Source organism: Denticeps clupeoides, chromosome 6, assembly GCF_900700375.1.
Source record: "Denticeps clupeoides chromosome 6, fDenClu1.1, whole genome shotgun sequence".
In the NCBI taxonomy this organism is placed as follows: Eukaryota; Metazoa; Chordata; class Actinopteri; order Clupeiformes; family Denticipitidae; genus Denticeps; species Denticeps clupeoides.
The window spans coordinates 20767600-20788263 of NC_041712.1; the positions used below are offsets into that span (position 1 = coordinate 20767600).

General features: G+C 42.3%; 1 protein-coding gene across 2 annotated transcripts in view; it reads right to left on the reverse strand.

Moving 5' to 3' along the window:
- Positions 1-20450, reverse strand: part of ophn1 (oligophrenin 1) — a 31650-nt gene extending 11200 nt beyond the window's left edge. The window contains exons 1-16 of one of the 2 annotated variants that reach the window (XM_028982540.1): positions 19966-20450; positions 15441-15536; positions 14428-14489; positions 12756-12827; positions 10672-10773; positions 10401-10511; positions 9620-9724; positions 8643-8772; positions 8255-8355; positions 8011-8102; positions 7635-7713; positions 4788-4821; positions 4385-4447; positions 2531-2605; positions 1119-1203; positions 943-1001 (exon numbers count right to left, since the gene is read on the reverse strand). In XM_028982540.1, coding sequence (XP_028838373.1) covers positions 943-1001; positions 1119-1203; positions 2531-2605; positions 4385-4447; positions 4788-4821; positions 7635-7713; positions 8011-8102; positions 8255-8355; positions 8643-8772; positions 9620-9724; positions 10401-10511; positions 10672-10773; positions 12756-12827; positions 14428-14489; positions 15441-15536; positions 19966-20119 — 1420 coding nt within the window. In that variant the 5' untranslated portion in view covers positions 20120-20450. The remainder of the gene's footprint in view (positions 1-942; positions 1002-1118; positions 1204-2530; positions 2606-4384; positions 4448-4787; positions 4822-7634; positions 7714-8010; positions 8103-8254; positions 8356-8642; positions 8773-9619; positions 9725-10400; positions 10512-10671; positions 10774-12755; positions 12828-14427; positions 14490-15440; positions 15537-19965) is intronic. The other variant, XM_028982541.1, reaches the window with a different exon arrangement.
- Positions 20451-20664: the final 214 nt, after the last annotated feature.

Consider the following 20664-nt stretch of genomic DNA (forward strand, 5'->3'; position numbering starts at 1 on the left):
CTCCAGGACCTCCTTAATATCCCATCTTAAACGCAATATCAAAAGCGACCGGCAGCGTGGGGAAGCCGAGAGGGAAACCGCACACTGCGTTACGATAACAGGGAAGTGCCCAATCCCCGTTAACCAGATTAGGAGCCGGGATTACACACAGGACTGAAGGGTTTACATAGGCAGGAAATCAAATCCAGTGACGAGGCTCAGGCACGATTAACAAAGAGAATGGGATCAATCGAAGCATGCGCACACAGACACACACACACGTCTGTACCTTTGTAGGGATTTCATCACGTCCGTGTCAACACAAATTTGGTTATGAGCATCTGATTAGTTGATCATTAGTTGATCACTGTTTTGACTGTGGAACCCTTTATAAATTCAAGTGTTATTATCACGCTTTTTCAATAGTGGGCACGAACTTGTTTAGTTAGTTGTTCAGCAGTATTGTAACATTATATATTGTTTAAATATGTTCAGTAGTGAACAATACAAAATAAGACTTTTTTTTACCAGAAACAGGCAACAAAGGAAACGTTTTAAATATTATAACTCACTCCACGTCACTAAAAGTTACAGACACTATGCTGTACACATCGACTGTCTGGAATAGATACTGACTTTTAATTGCCTCTGTGTGTGTGTGTGTGTGTGTGTGTGTGTGTGTGTGAGCATGAGTTCCAGTATCCCGTACGTGATCAGTAGGGGCAGTGAGGAATGTTTTTGATACACTTCAGACCACAGCAAACACACAGTGGAGGAGTGGGTTTTGACCGCAGCTGCAACTGAACTGAACTACAGTTACCTCAGTCCGGGGGAATGTGCAACACACACACACACACACAGATGAACATAGGCATTACTAGGATACTTGCAAATGAATGAAAATTTTGTATAAGTAGTTGCATTTGTGTGTGTGTATGTGTGTGAAGGTTGTGTCCATCTTACTTGCAGCTAGAATGAGATCCCTGTGGAGACTGTAAGTCATCAGAGGCTCACTGAGGCTCCTGTGAACAGACAGACGTCCAGATGCATTTGTACACCCACACACACTACATGAACATGCTACATGAATGAGAATGCATGAATGCGTGCTGCCGCTTGTGTATGTATGTGACTCTCACCGAAGATAAAATTTCAAGGCACTGGTGATGGTTTTACTGTCCCAGTCTCCGCTGCTGAAGTCCACGTCACCAGGGCACTTGGGGTCTAAAAGTGACAGGGGGGGATGCTCTAGATAAATATGCTATCAGGGCCACAAAACATCATCATCATCATCATGTTCAGGACCTGTGTGACTGTGACTTTTCATTTCCTAAATTTCAGCCAGTGAGCCAAGACTCAGTGTATCGGTATCAGTGATATTCCAAGGTCAACCGTATCACATTAAGGGGCGTCAGGAGGTGAACCAGAATCAGCAACAGATCGTTTGTGACTCTGACAAACTGTTCCTGTGCTGGCGGCAATTTTTCCAAAATGTTGTTGCATTTGTGGTGGTCCTGTGGGTGGGCGGCAGCCACTTTTTCCCAGAACTTAAACACTTAATACCATTGTTTAATATCAAATCAAATTTGCATAACTTGTAATGCAGAATATTTTGTGGAGTAAAACACTTCTTCATGCAACAACAACTCCAATGAATATACAGACCGGCTACATTTTAGATTGTAGGAACATGCATGGCTACATATGCAAAATAGCAGAGGTTAAAAGTTTTTGTAATTGGTGTTGAATCTAGATGCTTTGTGGCCATTTTTAGCGACAGAAAGTAGTTGACAAATGGCTATTTAACTGATTATTATTTTAAAAGCTTGTAATTACCATAAAAAGAAACACAAATGGAAGACGCTGTGTCTGTTGTCAGGTCATCAAGGTAGTTAAGTATAGAAGGTCTATACATTTTAACTTGTGGTCTCCTAAAGTTACTATTCCAGACTGAGTTACATGGTGATTTTTTTTTTATCAAACGCCCTTATCCAGACGTTTATCAGTCAGCCTTATCCAGAGCGTCTTACAATCAGTAGTTACAGGGACAGTCCCCCAGGAGACACTCAGGGTTAAGTGTCCTTCTCAGGGACACAATGGTTGTAACCTGGGACTTTGTGGTCTTCTATATCATAGGCGAGCGTGTTACCAACTTAAACAGCCTGCAGATTAACATTCAAGATACATGCATACAGCACTGTGCAAAATATAATATATAAAAACTGTAAAAAAAAACACAAATAATTACTAAAAAAAAAACAGGGATTTAATTTGTGCCAGGGATTTAATTTGATTTGAAAAAAAAATTAAAAGATGTGTTATATCTAGCGATGTGAGGGAAGAAATGGGGATCGGCCTCTCCCAACTCTGTAAACTAATGAATGATCTCCTGCAAGCAAACGTCTACAGATGGAGAACAATATTGTATTGCTGCTCAGAGAATGACAGAAGAACAGAGCCTCTTTTTCTACACACATCATTTACTGGTTTGTATTGGTGCCTTTTGCACGGTACTGTATTTTATTACACATAGCACAAATACATTTCTCACCAAAGAACGCATTCAGCAGTCTCTGCACTTGGATGTTGCTGCCCACGGTCCGGTATAGACCCTCCTGCGTGATGCCTGAGACGGAGGTACGCAGGAGAAAAGGTCGGAGGCAAACATTGTGATTAATAAGTTCTTCCGGAAGTAAAAAAAAAAAAAATGACACGTGTCAGAGAGGAAAAAGAGATGACGGGCTGTGAATAAAGAAAAAGAAAGGGGGAGTTTCCCCTTGAGAAAAGGAGAGTAGGAGTAGAAAAATACGGCCTTGGCTGAACAGACGACCATGCAGATTGGGGGAAAAAGGGAGGAAAAAGTTTCCCTCCACCACCCGCCAACGCCATGTCAGTTTTATATACGAGGCAACCTGTACACAGTGCCAGCGTTCAATGTATTATTTAACCCTGAAGAGGCTTCACGACTGACTGGGGCTTTCTGAGGGCCGCAAAGCAAAAAAAAAAAGTGTCGTCTCCTCAGCCAAACAGCACACAAACCGAACCAATTAATCAGGCCGAGAGACAGTCAGGGCGCGAGAGCGAAGAAAAACAACTGAAATTAAAATGAAAAGATGATTTCAAGAGTCAGTCTGCCGGATGCCAAACTGTCTGAATCTGAACTCGGATAACATATGTGCCGGCCTCCCTGAAGCGAGTTCTCAGTCCTACTGCAGTAATATGTCAAGGCAGTTTCATTAAAACTGCGCTGCTCATCCTGTATAATTCAAATGTCTGCAAGCTGCAACAATAAAGTTAATGAGGAGGGGAGACAAGTATTTGGACATGCGGTGGCGGCGGCGCATCGATGCAACTGCAGTCGCTGCGTGTACAGTTCTTTACAGTATAAACTTCCTCGGAATGGCTTTTACGGGTATGAGGGCCACGCTGTGTACAGGCCCCGCTGTCAATTTCTATACGTTTGCTCTTGGTGACATTGATTAGTTTTGCAAGGCTCTTTACTGAGAGGGTCTTTGTAATGGTCGGTGTGGCTGGATTTCAATGTATGCCTTGAATCAGCGAGCAGTGAGTGTTTTTATTAAACCCCGTGATTTGGGTCAAAAGTAACATTTAGAACAGCCAGAAGGGATCAAACACACACACACGTACACACACACAGAGGTCAGAAATTCCACTCAATGCAACATGTGTATGACCTCTGGTGGCCAAAAATGAAAATGCAGCTTGTAATTAATTCCACCTTCATGCACAAAAAGACTCTTTCAACCAGCCAAACACGCATCTCCTGCCCTAACTGCTGCATTTTCCCAATTTGATCAAATAAAATCTTCACAAAGACGTTTTCCTATTGCATTGTATTAGTCTACAGTCCTTTGTAAAATTTTGAAACTCCAATTTGGTTCCCATTACATTGCATGACTCAATGTGGGCTCTACCAAGCAGTCCACAGCTTCCTATATCAGTGTTGCCAAACCGCATATGCTTTTCATAAAAATGCCTAGAAATACATCAGAACACAGCGGGAATTTCACTTTATTGTGGAAAAGTGCAAAGAAGAGCAGAGCCACAATTTTAAATTGCCACCACTGAGAAAACAAGAGAGTTATTCAAGTTCGGTTCTTATGCTCTGTTGTTTCTCATGTTTTTGCTCTTTGGACGGATTGCTTTAACCTGAGTACAGAAAGTGGATGTCAGAAATGAGCTTCGTAAGTCTCAATGTTTCTTGACTGACTGTAATTAGTGCAGAATGATGGTTCGTGTGCTGTGTGGCCGGCCTGACGTAGCAACGTCACTTCCTGCTTCTCATAAGCAGTTTCATAAGTAAAGAAAACTGGCACGATTCCCCGCGTTCCATCTGGAGCGTTGTGCTTGGTTTCCACACATGAAAGAACAGTGCTGACCTCACCTTTTGTCTCCACATAATTGATGCACTTTCGTACGAACTTGAAGCCGACCTCATTCAGCTCCACTGCAGGCAGAGAAAAAAAAGGCTCTTTCTAGGGCTGGCAATTAATATGAAATACATCAATGCAAATTGATCCTAATCACAGACTGTCCTTTATTACACTGTTATAGGTCATGAAGAAGTTGATTCTCAACATTTTCTGTGTCCAGGCTCAACGCAAAAAAGTCTATTACAATAATTACAGGTTTTATGATTAATGCACAACTGCTTTTAACGACGATTAGAAGCAGACATCTCTTGGACAGCTAAAGCACATAAACCTTTAAACGGAAAACATGAGTTACATCAAATACGTCATTTCTGTCCTCAAACACATCATTAAATCAAGTAAAAACACACTTACTCTCAGCTTGTTTTTGTATAGGTGAGTGGTAAATCTAAAAGGGAATGGAAAACAACACAGGAAAATAACATAAGTACATTTTTTTTTCATAAGTAAAATTATTCTCATAAAAGCAGGTTCTACTCTACATGTGTGTGTATGTGTGTGTGTGTGTGTGTGTGTGGTAGTAGCCTAGTGGCCTATGAACCAGAAGACCCAGGTTCAAATCCCACTTTCTACCATTGTGTCCCTGAGCAAGACACTTTACCCTGTGTGTCTCCAGGGGGGGACTGTCCCTGTAACTACTGACTGTAAGTCGCTCTGGATAAGGGCGTCTGATAAATGCTGTAAATATAAATGCTGTAAATGTACATGTAAGAGTCCCATAACATGATGAGCTCAATTACAGGTCTCAGTGGCACCTACCTTCCCATGATTACCTTCACCGGCTTAATTACCTGACAAATGTCAGGTCCTTTCATTCACTTACTGCACAGGGTCATTGAGGAATTTCTGTTAATGACAAACTAACATTTACGTGCAGTTGATCATATGACAATCTGCTGGGGAACCAGCTGATCTCAGAATCTAATATTGCGTTGTTCTGTTTGAACTGAGAAGTCTGAATTTCTGAGAATATTTTTTTGTAATTTTGATTCAGATAGACTCAGTGCAAAAAAAAAAAATCTAAATCCAAGATGGCTCACTGACAGTGGCTGCGCAGTGCAAAAAACTTGTACGTCTGTCTTATTGCTCATCATTAAATCAGTCGTACATTCAGTCCAACTTCTGCGGACTCAAAATGCAGCATATTTCAATGTATATTTTATTGTTTCACTGTTACAAACTGGTATTTTTACAACTTCTGAAAGTAGCTTAATCAGTCTACAAAACTGTGCCGTAATGTAAAATGTTTGTGTCCAGCAACTATAATAAACAATAAAAGTGTGTAATACACATGCTAATAAACCCATTTGTGAGAAAATCTGTTCGCATAAAGTCATATTGAGTTACCCAAAACTCATTTCCTGACACTGATATGAAACTATTTGCTTGCCAGTGCACAACCACAGACTGTTCCCAGGCCAGTCCAGGAATTCAGTAGATACACTGGTCAATTCATGAAATAAAAATGTCCTTATATAATTCATGTATGACACATTACTGGTTTATTCATGGTGGAAGAGCATATTCAGCAGATGCTCTAACCCACTTCAATTCACTTTTTATCACTTCATTCACTCCTCACTATACTATTACCACAGAAGAACTGACAAAGAGATAATAAAACATCACAATTGTGGATTTTTTATTCCACATTTTTTTTTATACCTGAAAGTGAAGGGAAAGTGGTTATTTGTGAAACATAATGAAATGTGTCCTCTGCATTTAACCCATCACCAAATGTGAGCAGTGTGCAGCCACGAAGGGTGCCTGGGGAGCAGTGTGTACGGTCGGCACCTTACATTTACATTTGCTGCATTTACCAGATGCCCTTTTCCACAGTGACTTACAATCAGTAGTTACAGGGACAGTCCCCCTGGAGCAATTTAGGGTTAAGTGTCTTACTCAGGGACACAACAGCATTAATGGTATTAAGTGTGGTTTGAACCTGGGTGTTCCGGTTACCGACTAGGCTACTACAACCCTTGCTCAGGTATCAACCTCTTTGAGAATGAAAGAACCTGCAATCACAAGTCCACCGCTAGGCCACCTTTTGCACTGGTCAATTTTTCCCCTATATCCTGGTTTAAATTTTTAACCCGTTTCCTTGCAATATATCACCATTTTCAAAACATGCACTATGCCACTTTGTATTTGTTAGTTGTCCATATATTGTTTTCTTTATTGTTTTTATTTGCATACAATTTGCTGCTGTGCGCTTTGTACAAATCCACCATGGGGGGTCTGGTTAAAAGGCATTTTAATACACCATGTTCTGGTTCATGCTTTTATTGACACTAATTACTATTAATAACGACCCACAGCCATCATCCGCACTAACCAACAGCCTGCTATTGATGTCACCGTGAAGGACCACGCTAAAGGAAAAAAAGGCCTAACATCCCTTTAAGGGACACACACTGACAGGGGCTAAGGATGGTTAAGGCTGAGCTTTCCCAGGGTTCAGTTGAGTTCAAGACTAAAACAGGGCTTCTGTTGTCATGGGGACTCTTCCTGAGTGAAAACTGAGAGACTGCAGCAGGGGGGGTTAGGATGGTCTGGTTGACTGAAGGGTTGACTATTCACCCACTTGTGCACTCTTCACCTTCTTGCCATCCGAAAAAAGTACCAAAGCATTCAGTCGTTCTCTTCTATGTGTAGAATATATGATCTATTATTGCATTGTTTCAGCAGTATCTTTGCATTCTTTTTACTTTTCGGTTTAAATTACACTAATTTAGAAGACTGTCTGTCTTCTCTGTTGTCTTCTTCTGTCTGCCTCAGATATCACTCTTGCGCTGCCTGGGTCCCATGTTTGCACTTTACGTAGCCTGGTGTGTCTGTTACACACGTCCTCTTTATGTCAGTCTGTGACTTGGTTTAAATGTTGTGTGAAGCACATGGTTTGTTTCACTGTGTACTTGAACTTGACTTTACTAATTACTGTGTGCGTTCTTAAATCATATGCCACACTTATGCAGCTCAAGGGCTGGTGTAAATCTTCTACGTAGTCAGAAATGATAAAAAAGACTAGTTAGCTATGGCTGGGAAAGGAGGAACTAAGAACCCAGATGGGACTTTTCTTGTGGACTTGCTTTCATTTTTGATTGTGAGATCTGATGCAGAATAAGACGAGCTATGCCAGCATGCGTAAACGGGGGATACAGGATCACTGGGTACAGTTCTGGGGTTCTGGAGACTCACCGGCTCTTTTCCATCCATGGCCTCCATCCACTGTTTCCTGCTGGCCTCGGACAGGGCCTGCACAGTCACTGGGGTGTGTCTGTGGCAACAAACGAGACAGCAGACATCAACAAAACCCAAAATAACGCTCCTACGCTCCACCATCTGTCTGTGGGCCGCATGGGGCACCCTTGGGAGTTGTGTATGTATATTCTGTGTTGTTTTCTTTCTGGCCCGACCCCTTCCATTCGACTCAATGTGTGCCTGTCCTTGTGCGCCACCTGCTAGAGAGTGTTTGTCTCTCTGAGGCATTTCCTGCCTGTTTTGGATTTGCTCGCTGTCGCACTGTATTACCAAAACAGTCGTCCGGGCCTCGTGGGTGGCAGCCAGCTCTCACCTCTCGTACGCCTCGATGTCGAAGCAGAACCGCTTGTCTATGGACTCAGACTTGCGGCGAATGCAGGCCTTGAGTTTGAGCTCGGTGACATTCTGGGAGACAGAAACATGGGCGTTTAAAAATCCTGGCTTTCACTGGTCTGTCGGAGCAAAAGTGCAATCTGTGACACTGCAGGTGTTTGTGTGTGTGTGTGTGTGTGTGTGTATATGTGCGAGCAGTATTGCACACTGCCTGTGGCCCTTGCCTGTTTGGTGGCAGGTTTCTGTTCAATAGGCACCATGACAAATAGCTTGTTTTCCTTGAGATACTTGCAGTAGTATTTTACCCAGGTCACACCGAAAGCCCCTGAAATACAAACCAAATCAAACACATTCACACACACATGCACCTTCTCATTACCAACACTTATCGGTTGCATAGCAGAATAATCTGATTCCGAACACAGTCTTATGGACTCAATTAATACTAACGCTGCAAGATTTATTAACATGTTTGGAACCTGCTTATCAAGTGCACCCTAAACATGTATTGTAATAATGATAGATGTTATTAATACACATGCATCAAAGCTCTAAGATGCATAGAAGACATTTGGAACAAAAAAAAAAGAATAAAAATGATGGTTGATGTACTTTTCTCCTGGATATAGAGGTAGCCCTCAATAGTGGCCCGGCCATGCATCTTCACTATTTGAGACGGCTGCTTCATCCTCTTCATCAGCTCCTCCATTTCCTCGCTGGTGCTGTCAAAGTGGTTACGGGTCTGCGACACACACACACACACACACACACACAACACACATATACAGTCATCATCTGAAATCAAGCTGCTTTCAGCAGCACTGTTTGCTAAAAATCAGACTTCTTAAGACTTCATATGAATGGCAATCAGCTGCTTAAAGCTTCTTACTCAGGGATTATAAAAGTCTTTGTTGTAGCCATGAATAAAGAGTAAAGGTTAATTGCACTAATTTCGTGCTAACAACATTAGCATTCTATTAGCTTCGTAAACAGAGTTAAAAGTACACTTTAATCTTCAACTAATTTTAAAGCCCCATTTTGAACAAAACTTCTAGTTTGCTAAAAGCTACCGGAGCGATAGGAGAGCAAGAAGTTTGTACACAAACTTCCCATTTCCATGAAATCTTCTCAAATCAACATTTACACACCAGACAGGTGCTGGGTTATCAAATGCATGAGTGCGTTTCCTCTTCCCACTGCATGGAACCTTCAGGTGGATTTATTCGTGGCGAGGCCTCAGCACTCGGGATCAAGACTGTGGCCTTTTCTGTGTCACTCCCAGCCCTGGGCTAGGATGAAGAAGTGTCTCTGAGAGAGAATGCCCCGCAGAACACTTAAATCGCGGCATAGGGCGATGAAAAAAAATAAAACTCGGGGAGTTTATTAAGTAAGAATCAAAAGATAAAAAAAACATGGGTACACAGACTAGTACCAGCCAAGGAGCAGCCAAGAGTCTGGTTAATGGACATTACAGATGAACATTCCATGATATTGCTGCATCTGTCTTTCACGGGTCTCCCTGCTGCTCTCCCTTTGATTTAACGTTTCTTCATTGCCCTTCACCCTCCCGCTAATTCCCCTCTCCTCACGTTCTGCAAGCTGAGCTGCAGCTCCTGTTTGTAAGGCAGGAAATCCTGGGTCATCTCCACCGTTAAGTTATTCAGGGTCAGGATGCTCTGGAGGAATGCCAGTACCTGGCAATGAAAACAGAAGCACCACTGAGCACAAATGTACATTCATCTATAGCCAAGAATCATCTCTAATCATAAAAATGTCTTTTGGAATCTCATAATATTAATATGAAATAATAACGAAGTAGCCACCGGGTGTTACGGGGTTAAATTCCTTACATTTTGCACCAGTCTTCTAAGGTTAAGACTTTGATCTTAGTGACGTCTTACGGAATAATAATTGCATGGGTGTGGACAAGACCATGTGACTATTGACTGTTGTATGATAGGGATCTAAATCCTGTTTACATATAGTATACATTACTAATAGTGTGTGTCTGTGTGTGTGTGTGTGTATATATATATATATATATTCATAGTACATCTGGTATGTAACTAGTAAATGTATGTTCATGTCCATCTTAGAAACAGGAATAATTGTGACAATCTGGCCTTTAGAGCTCCCACTGAGGAAGCTATACTGCGGAACAGGCTTTACGCAGGATTTTCTCTAAGCTCAAGTTCAGTCAATTGCAAAAGTTCCTCACCCCTTCGTCCAAATCCCAATCCAATCTAAAGTAAAGCCATGCCAAGCAAGATCTCTGTGGAACTGTCACAGGGTTTAGGTGCCCAGTGTCAGAAGGCTTTAAGTGAGACGTAATGCGTTGTGTATGTTCTTCTGCATTTTTATCCCACTCACCGGCTCCACCACATCAAACTTCTTCCTCTCCTGCACCTGCTGGATCTGATAAACATACTCAACGGACGAGTCGTAGAAGTTCAACCTTTCTTTATCCATCTGCTCATCCGCCTGAGGGAAAATACACACACAAATATAGAAACACACATCACATAAGGCCCCTTACAATTATTCATCATGTATATCGAATATATGTGATACACAAATACATTCACAGATAAATGTATCACACAGCATACATGGCATTCATTTAAAGAGCACGTGCACAGACCTCCTGAAGCTGAGACTCTTTCTTCTTAGAAGACAGGTTGACGTGTTTGTCCAGCTGAGCGTAGTACTTCTCACTCTCTTTCTCAAACTTCTTCCTCCGTTCCTGCAGTGTATGCAATTGCACACAAATTAAAAAATATATATCCAAAAATGCAGAACTTTAAAGGTACTGTGTGTGGGACAGAACCTTTTACTGACCTCTAGTGTTTATGAACGTAACTGCAAGTCTGCACACAGACGTTAATTAAGTGAAGTGAAGTGAAAGTGAATTGATTGTCATTGTGATATACACAATGACAACACAATGTGTCCTCTGCTTGTAACCATCACCCTGAGTGAGCAGTGGGCAGCCATGACAGGCGCCCGGGGAGCAGTGTGTGGGGACGGTGCTTTGCTCAGTGGCACCTCAGTGGCGCCTTGGCAGATCAGGATTCAAACCGACAACCTTCTGATTTCGGGGCTGCTTCCTTAATCGCTAGGCCACCACTGCCCCATAATTAACCCAATAACTCTAAACTATAAAGGGCAGGAATAGCTGCTTGTGAACTGATCAAACAAGAAAATTTTATAGCATTTCATATAGGATCAGGAAGGCTGTGAACTAGTAATGCTTCTGCTATGAATGGTTAGTATTTCTCCATCCATGAGACTACCACTGATCTACATTATGAGGTTATGAGAGAGAGACATTATCTGAGATTGAGGGCCTGAACATTATGCAGAAAGACGATGTAAAGCACATGTTCTTGTTTAGTTCAAGGGCTTTGGTGCTGGCTGAGGGTTGTTCGCGCCAGTTTTCTCACATGCTTCCTGGAGGCGGCTCAGCCATGAGCAGGACTTAATTAATGAGCTCTTCATGAAAATATAAAACTCCCTCTCTCTCTCTGGCTGAACAGCAAGGAACTTTCCTAATTCATTTCATGATAGGGCCCAAACACCAAAGGTGTTGGAACCGTACCTTTGTCCTTTTTCATCTTCTACCCTTAAAAGTGCTTGGAAGCCGCGGAGTGTAAGTCACGCAGACGTGAAATGTGAACTTGTGCCAACCCACAAAAACCGTCCAGGATTCGCTTGAGGGCAGGACCCTGCTAAAACATTTTGATCTATGAGAGTCGAAGAGTGAGTCACAGGAAGAAAATCTTCCTCGGTCTGACTGCCTCCTGAAGCCAAATGGGCCGCTAACGTCTGCAACTTTTCCCCCTGAAATACTGCCTCAGAAATCCTACCCCAATTCTCCAAATATCGATGATGATTGACGTGGCGCCGTGTGATGCACAATTTCCCCAGCACTGCTATTGCGACGGCTGGGTCCAGCGATCAATTCCGTAGTGACGTGTAAACCACGTCTAATAAACTCTGATGTTGGTTCAAATAAAAATTAAATGTTGTGTCAAACAACCATTTTATTTTAACCAAATAGGAACAGCAGGCCAAATACTTTACAGGCAAACAACCATAAAGCTGCCATGTCTGAAAGTTGGCTGCCGTTCACAATTTCCACACCATTATGCACACCAGTGATAAGGCAATATGCCAGTCATTGTTTGTGGTGGTAAAAAAAAAAAAAAAAAAAGATCCTATAATTGCACTATACTGGACTGGACTACACGTGTTGTAACCCTGCAAGTGCTGGCCGCCGCCGTTGCTCGGCGCCTGGCAGCGGTAGATGCAAATCAAACGCATGTGTCCATTCCTCCCCGAGAGGCCGTGGAAAAGAGGGAGTGGAAAGAGTGTGATGCCGTAACTCTCAGATCCGCGCAGGAACTTCACAGACGAGGCCAGGCGAGGTTCTGGCCCGGCTGCAGCTTTTCCACGTGTCCCTTTTCCAGCGCCTGTCTGTTTCATATTCCTCCTGCATGACACCCACGCTAACGTTTTCTGTTGCAAGGATTAATCTGCAGTTAAGAATCCACGGCACCGTAATTGTTCCAACCAGTCCAATCTCTAAAATTTCGCATGTACGTGTAAAAAAAAAAAAGAGGAAGTGAAAAGTGAAGAGTCTTCAGTAGATGAATCGGCAGCATTTTATCAGATCACGGCTGAGATTGAATTGGTTGCAGAGCGCGCGGCTGAACCTTTTCTCACCTTTGTGACTCCGATCTGCTCCTTGCGGAACTTCTCCAGCGGTTTGATGAGCAGGTCGGACGCATTCTGCACCTGAAGAGAGAACGAGATGTAAATATGAGAACAAGACGCAATATGTTCTGCGGCGACCGCAGAACATATTACCCCATTACACAGCCATTTCACGCTCTTAAAATATGGCTTAAAATATGTGCCTCACGTTGCTTCACCACATTGTGAGATTTGGTATGTCTGCCTTGTGCCTTTTTGTCTACTTCCTTTTCGGCACCCTGTCCGCTTTTGGGTTGTTAAATATTTAAGTTACAAGATTTAAGTCTCACGTTTTTAGAAATGAGTGAAACTATTTGGACTGCCTTTACACTTTATTTCCTGAACAATGAAAGGGATGAATGGGATGAAGATGCATTTTTGCAATTTTTGCCTACTTTGAGTAATATTCCATAAAGACTATGATTGTTCCAGAGGGCTGACAGATTCTTTTCCGCATTGTTCAGATCTGCCAGACTGACTGGATCTACCAGTCAGACAGGGCAGACATGTCCTGCAATGCAAAGCCATCTCAACATGCCATCAGCAGAGTTCAGAATGCTTGTTGTTTTTTTTTTACTTTTTACTAATTTTACTAAAATGCTTGATGCAGGTCAATCATATAATAAGAAACAAAAGTGACCATGGGGCAACTGGTCAACCCGAAAAATGATATAAAAAAATGCTAAGGTAGTAAGTCTGTTCAAATGTAGCTCATTTCATCATGCATTAATTTATTGAGCTGAATTTTAAAAGCAGATCTTGCAGCTCCTGAGAGAAACACGCACAATAAACCTTCTCCTGAGACGAGCTGACGGCTGGTGACAGTGTGTGCTAATACGAGCCTGTAATGAGTGATGAGTTCTGCATCTTTGAGACATTTCTGGGAGCAGCGGGAGTCAATCTTGGGACGAGGGTTGATTTCTAGTCTGTAATCTTTCACCAGGAATTACTGTCGTGCCACAAGGCAGCATTGTGTACCATTAAAAAAAAAAACTGTTCCGTTGTTCATTTCTAATAAAAAAGCATGGTGGAGCCGTCACTGTGATTAGTGTGCGCTATCTGATGCATAATGCAAATTCTCAATGCATTGCAGTGCATTGCAGTTATCAATATCTTGTAAAAAAATGTAACAATCACAAATGAACCCTTACGATTGCCTTACACATGTAAATTAGGTCTAGATGGGAGCATTTCCAGCATAGCAGTGACGCCGATAGCGGTAAGGGGGCCGTTTTCATGCCACTACTCACATCGGAACTACTGCTGGGTGGAAAGTTGTGGTTGGAAATATCCAACACAAACTCTGCATGACATCCGAAGCTGCAGCGGCGCGCCATGGTATGAAAATTGATGGTTATCGTACCATGTTCATTTGTGTATCACTGGTAAAATGTTGCCATTCTGGGGTTCACTGCAACTGATAATAATCGACTGTGTTGTTTGTCAGAAACTGTTGTCATATGATGGCTTAGAGTATAACAGCTGGGCTGTACTTTTTTCTTCCGTAGCTACAGACTGGTGACTGGTGGTACATTAAGGCAGAAAACGCAACCGTCCACTGGAAACAAAAGACTAAAGCAACAAATGATGCTGACGAGGCATGAAATAGATGAAGGTACGAGGAAACGGTAACACAACCGACCAGCATCATTCTGTCGTCTTCCACTTCCTGCAGCAGGCCGGCGAACTCCCGGAATGACTCGGCTAAAAGCAGAAACACAGCAGAACAACAATGACAAAAAACACACACACACACGTCCGGAATGACAGTGGAGACGTCTGGACAGTCAGTCTGGAGGAGGTCAGATCAGAGGTTCTTCGTCATGTTCTCCGTCCTACGCATCTTAAAAAACAATGTGCTAACATACCAGGCACAAACACCACTAAAATCGCATGGAAAAAATACTAATGAAAACTTATTAATAATAATAATGTCACCATAAGTGACATTTTGGTAACCTTACAAGAGTGGAAAAACCAAAGAAATTGCCATATTGTGATCTAACATTTTATGTAGACTTTATTATTTTAAAAAAGACACTTATCTAGATTTTTTTTTACATTTGTAAAGTGCCTTTTTGGCACCAACTGCATTCGTTTTTTTGTTGAATAAAAAGTCATTTTATATATACATTTTGCCCAAAATGTCCAAAAGCCTTTTTAAACAAAACGTCATGCATTTACATCAAATTATTATCTTTTTGCTAAAATAACACATTGTTACATTACTGCACCTAATTAAATTGAAAATGTATGCATTGCACACAAAGCTAAAAAAGAAAAACAACACTAAGCTAATTTTTTTCACATTTTTCAAGTCTGGCCCTGTTGAACATGGCAAAACCTCTTCCAGCAGCAACCGAGGTCTCTAAGAAGACCTCGAATCCAAACCTGCTGGGGCTGGGGTGATACATCCAGGTATCTAAATAACTAATTTTAATAAAGATCTGTGGTTAGATCAGCATGGCTGGAACAATAACACTCTGTCAATGAACAAAGGATCTAACCACCAAATTCTAAGCATCTCAACACCTTACCGCTGAAGAACAGAACCCCTGATTTGTTAAAAGTCATATACAGCTTGAATAAAATCCTCCTGGGACGGAGACAAGACTGAACAAAGATGGAGGAAAACATGATGAATGAAAGGCCTACCAATGTTTATTTCATCATCGGTCAACGTGTCCCCAATGAAGTCGAACTGGAACGCCTGAAGGGTCTGAGAGAATTTCTGAACAGCCAGGGAATAGCCTTGAGAAATGAGAAATGAATGAACATAATGAATATGCTGTAAGGTACTCACGAACAACAAAGAACATTAACAGCAGCCACAAGCTGGAGAACACGGAGGAAAACGCTGAGGCATGGCATGATGGCCTCCGTTCTGCATGTGTGAAAATGCAGGTCATGCGTAGCGTGTTCATTACAGAATTTAATTGGTTGTCTCATTTCACAGCAGCTGCATTTGGCAAAAATTTCAGCCAGCTCACCTTAAGAAAAATGATTTGGTAGTTTGGCATTGATATGCAACACAGTAGAACTAAATAAATAAAAGAATAAAAGAAAGTTTTCTTATTGAAATGGATGTCATCGCTTCCAAAGAGGGCCTGTAGTAGCCTGGTGGTTAAAACACTCACCAATGAAGCACAAGACCACACAGTCCCAGGTTCAAACTTCACTTACTACCATTGTGTCCCTGAGCAAGACACTTAACCCTAAGTGTCTCCAGGGGGGACTGTACCTGTAACTACTGATCATAAGTCACTCTCAATAAGAGCATCATAAGAGGTGGGGTGGTAGTCACCTAGTGGGTAACACACTCACCTATAAACCAGAAGACCCAGGTTCAAATCCCACTTACTACCATTGTGTCCCTGAGCAAGACACTTAACCCTAATTTTCCCCAGGGGGACTGTCCCTGTAACTACTGATCAGAAGTCACTCTCAATAAGAGCATAAATGTAAATGCCAAAGACCAAGGCTGGTACTGGGATGGAGATACAGTACATACTGAACCTATAGAACCTGCTGTAAATATGGAAGAAGTCTGACTGATCCTGTTACTGCATTAATAACATGTATTTACCGAATAATAAATAGGAGCTGTGTTGGGTACTGATTACCTGGGATTTAAGGGGTTAACTGTACATATCTCTAAAACCAGATTCCCGTAGAAGATCTGCAGTGTCCTCATGAGTTATATGGGTTGGTGTAGAGTCCACTGACTTTTATACTGCATTTATAAGTCATGAAATATAAAAGGAAAAAAAGCTTTAAAGTGGCACTGAAACCACTCTTTTTACAACAGGGCGCCACAACCTTCCACCTCCCTCCTTTTGGCGTAAATAAGGAATTGGTTATCTTATCAGCTCTATCAATAGGATAACACATAATCAAAATAGTAGTTGATCGCAAGCTTTATGCAAACATCCTGTTAGTTACGACAGAGCAAATTGCTGGGTGTGCATGTGTGTCTGAAGAAAATATTCAGTTCAAATGACCAATGAAATGTAAAATGGGATTATAAGGGAACGCTGATCTGTAATCAGTACAGAAACCTCCCTCGTTTAGGCCGAAGGCCGTAATTAGCTGCCCGCCCCGGTCACTTCAGGCGCCACGCAGGATAAACGTCCCCTCCGAAGTGAGCCTGTTAATCCCGCTAAACAGTTATAAATGCCCTGCCACAAAGGCGGCTTTTCAGGGAGATAAAAGCCCACGCAGGGGCGTGAGGGGTGAGGAGCTCGACAGAATGGCATCCCCGTGGGTCACAATGCCAATATTGTTCGCCTTCACTCTCTCTCACACACACACACACTACACACAGGAGGGCATGGAGGAAGCCCAGACGCTCATTGTTGGAAAGTAGAAAAAGAGAAAGTCCGAAACGCAGACTGGCAGAAGGAAAGGCTAAGCGCCAGGAAGGGGAAATTGCGATATTATGACGCTAACAAGACATTGTGGGTGTTCGCGCGCTCCTATCTCCGCCCTGCAGCACGCGCCTCATGACTGTGCAGGATGAGCTTTTCCTGCTGATTCATTATTATATAAAAAGATACCTGAAGGGTCATAATAAGAAAGCGATTCTTCAGCAGCTGTATGATATATACTGTTCTTCATTTATCACAGGGCTAAATGTGTTTACATCCTTATTATACTTATTAGGGGTGCAACAATTAGTCGACATTTGTCAACAAAAATCGTCAATTTTCAGCCTTTCAATAATTAAATTTTTTTTTTTTTTTTTTTTTACTTTTTATGATTTTTTTTTATTGCAGAGACTTAGATGTAAAAAACATTTTGAATAAAGACTTTTCTGAGACTTTGAATAAAAAATAAAGAAAAGCCTGCTGACTTACTAGTGTAGTTTGTAAAATCGTTCTCAGTCATATAAAAATGACACTTCTGTAACGACGCAAGTTACATGGCAGGACAGATTTGCACGACTTTACAAGACAGGGAATTTACTAGACAAGATAAAAAGACAAAGCATGGCAAGGCACAGTACAACTACACATCTACATAGACACAAAGGTACATACAATGACCGGGCAGAAACAGGGTGAATTTATCATGGACACAACAGCTGAACACACTCAGATAATCAGGGAAACACACACGCATAATGCAAACTCTGGTCCAGAATATGGAAGTGGTGAATGGATTCCGGAGGAAGGTTGGGGGACACAGGTGAAAGGAGGCAGCGTCCATGGGCGTGGGGGAGGAGGATCATAAAAAGTTCAGAACAACAATTTAATTTTTTTTGTTGACAATGCCGACTAATCATTGCACCAATTAGGGAAAAAAGGTTGGTATCACTGCCCAAAAGAGATGTCCTATTTGCATCTTTACATGCTTTGTGTTGCTCATGGACGACACGCGGTCCTTAGTTACTCTATCTTTCTTGTCTTTGATATTTGCCACATCATTTAAATAACCTGGTAGATAAATAGGAGCCAGTTCTTAATAATGCAATTCATAATCCGACTACTCGTTTTAATAGTTGATGACTAGTTGACTAGTTGTTGGTTGCAGCCTAATGTTTACTCAGCAAAAATGTGGCCAAATGAGGTATAATGTGACATGCTGACATTAGATGTCGTCTCAGTGCTGAGCTTGGAAATCATGGATCAAGTATCTACATTATGTTAGTAATGGGTAATATGTAATAGCAATGATTTCATAGAAACAACCGCGCATGGTAATACAATTAATGTGAACTATTTGAGAAATGGTTATCAGTGAACTAGTGAAGTTCCTCAGCAGGAGGAACTTGCATGAGGCACAATGCACGTTGGTGGCAAAAACAAGAAGAGAAACCGACATCACAGGTGAAAAAAATGGCACGAGGAGGAACTAGGAGGTTTCTAGCTGCGAACTTTCCTCACGAGACCAACAACCATCTCTCAGGCAACGGCGAGGAACTGGAGCAGGCCGGGGAAAACCACACCTCCTGACTCAGGAACAGAGGTTCTTCATTAATAAAAAGAATCATTATTATTATTATTTAATTACCTCATGTACGAACATGCTTCATGTTATGATCAATATTCTTGAGCACGGCTACATGTTTATGGTCAAAAAGATTATTGCTGTTTTTTTTATGAAAAATTAATATACAATACAGACCAAAAGTTTGGACGCACCTTCTCATTCAATGTGTTTTCTTTATTTTCATGACCATTTACATTGGTAGATTCTCACTGAAGGCATCAAAACTATGAATGAACACATGTGGAGTTATTTACTTAACAAAAAGTGGAGACCTGACCACCACAGTCACCGGACCTGAACCCAGTCGAGATGGTTTGGGGTGAGCTGGACCACAGAGTGAAGGCAAAGGGGCCAACAAGTGATAAACACCTCTGGGAACTCCTTCAAGACTGTTGGAAAGCCATTTCAGGTGACGACCTCTTGAAGCTCATCGAGAGAATGCCAAGAGTGTGCAAAGCAGTAATCAGAGCAAAGAAACTAGAATATAAAACATGTTTTCAGTTATTTCACCTCTTTTTGTTAAGTACATAACTCCACACGTGTTCATTCATAGTGTTCTACCTTCTACCAATGAATCTACCAATGCAAATGGTCATGAAAATAAAGAAAACACATTGAATGAGAAGGTGTGTCCAAACTTTTGGACTGTGCTGTATAATGCAGCCTGCGGTCAGATTCCTTTTTTTATTTCGTGCAAAGCCCCCACAACACAGGCACTGTCCACTAGGAACCTCATCTTGCACAACCACGCCTTCTAGCATTAACAAATGAGAACTCCCACCCCCTCCCCCCAACAACAAAAAAAAACGTGTCCCACCCCCCCACACACAAAAAAAAGCGTCTCATTTTCGTTTTGCACACAACCCGCGTCCAGCGACAAATACAGTCCGTCGGCAAAATGGAAGAGAAATAATGGGCCGCGCCAACACCCCCCAACGGATCAATGGATGCGGACAAGAAGACATGCGGCCCATCTGCCAGCTCGTTGCACAACGAGGGACCGGTCCTTTCCCAACCCTCCATTTAAACCAACTACTCCCGAGGACAAACAACAACAAAAAAAATTAACTTCAGCGTGCAAACCGATGATATAAAAGTACGTAAAAGTTATTGTTTTATTCCCTCCCCGAGACCCCGCCGCCCCCATTTCCCGGCCCAAGTCGGCCGGGGACGGCGCGCTTTTACCCACCCTTGATCGCGCCGATCACGTCTTTCCCGTCCCGGATCACGTCCTTCAGGAACCTGCTGGTCCTGTCCAGCTCCAGCTCGTAGCATTTTAACCTCTCCCGGAAACCGGGACTGTCCACATAGCAGTCGCTGAACTCCAGAGGAGGATGCCCCATCTCCCCCCTAATTCCCCCCCGAGATCGGCACGCCTGAAGCCCGCCTCGGTGCTCCAAAATGGAAAGATCTGTTGTTGTTGTTTTTTTTTTTTATTTTAGTCCAACAGGCAGGAATTCACAGGAATGCACTTCGGGAGCGGGGGTCCCTACGACGGGAATGCCGCCATTCCAGTTCCGACCAACGCATCCGATCCTGCGCCGAAAGACGCGGAGGGGAACGCCGACTAAGTGTATCGGCGGCCCGGTGTCCGAGGGAGCCGGGGGGAGATTAAAATTCCATTTCCCTTTGACAGTTTTCCTTGTTGTGGGAGTGGACGAACGCGGGCTGGGCTGCGGACGGGAACGTTAACTCGCGGCGCTTAAAGAGACAGCGCGGGACAAAATGACTCCGGCAATAACATCAATATTCATACACGGGTATTATTAATGAGGACAAAACACAGGTTGAATACCATATGTGTTTTAATTTTTAGATTATTTTTTTAAAATATAAATTTAAAATGGTTATCCTTTTTGCGTTGGATTTTATTTAAACGCGTATTACG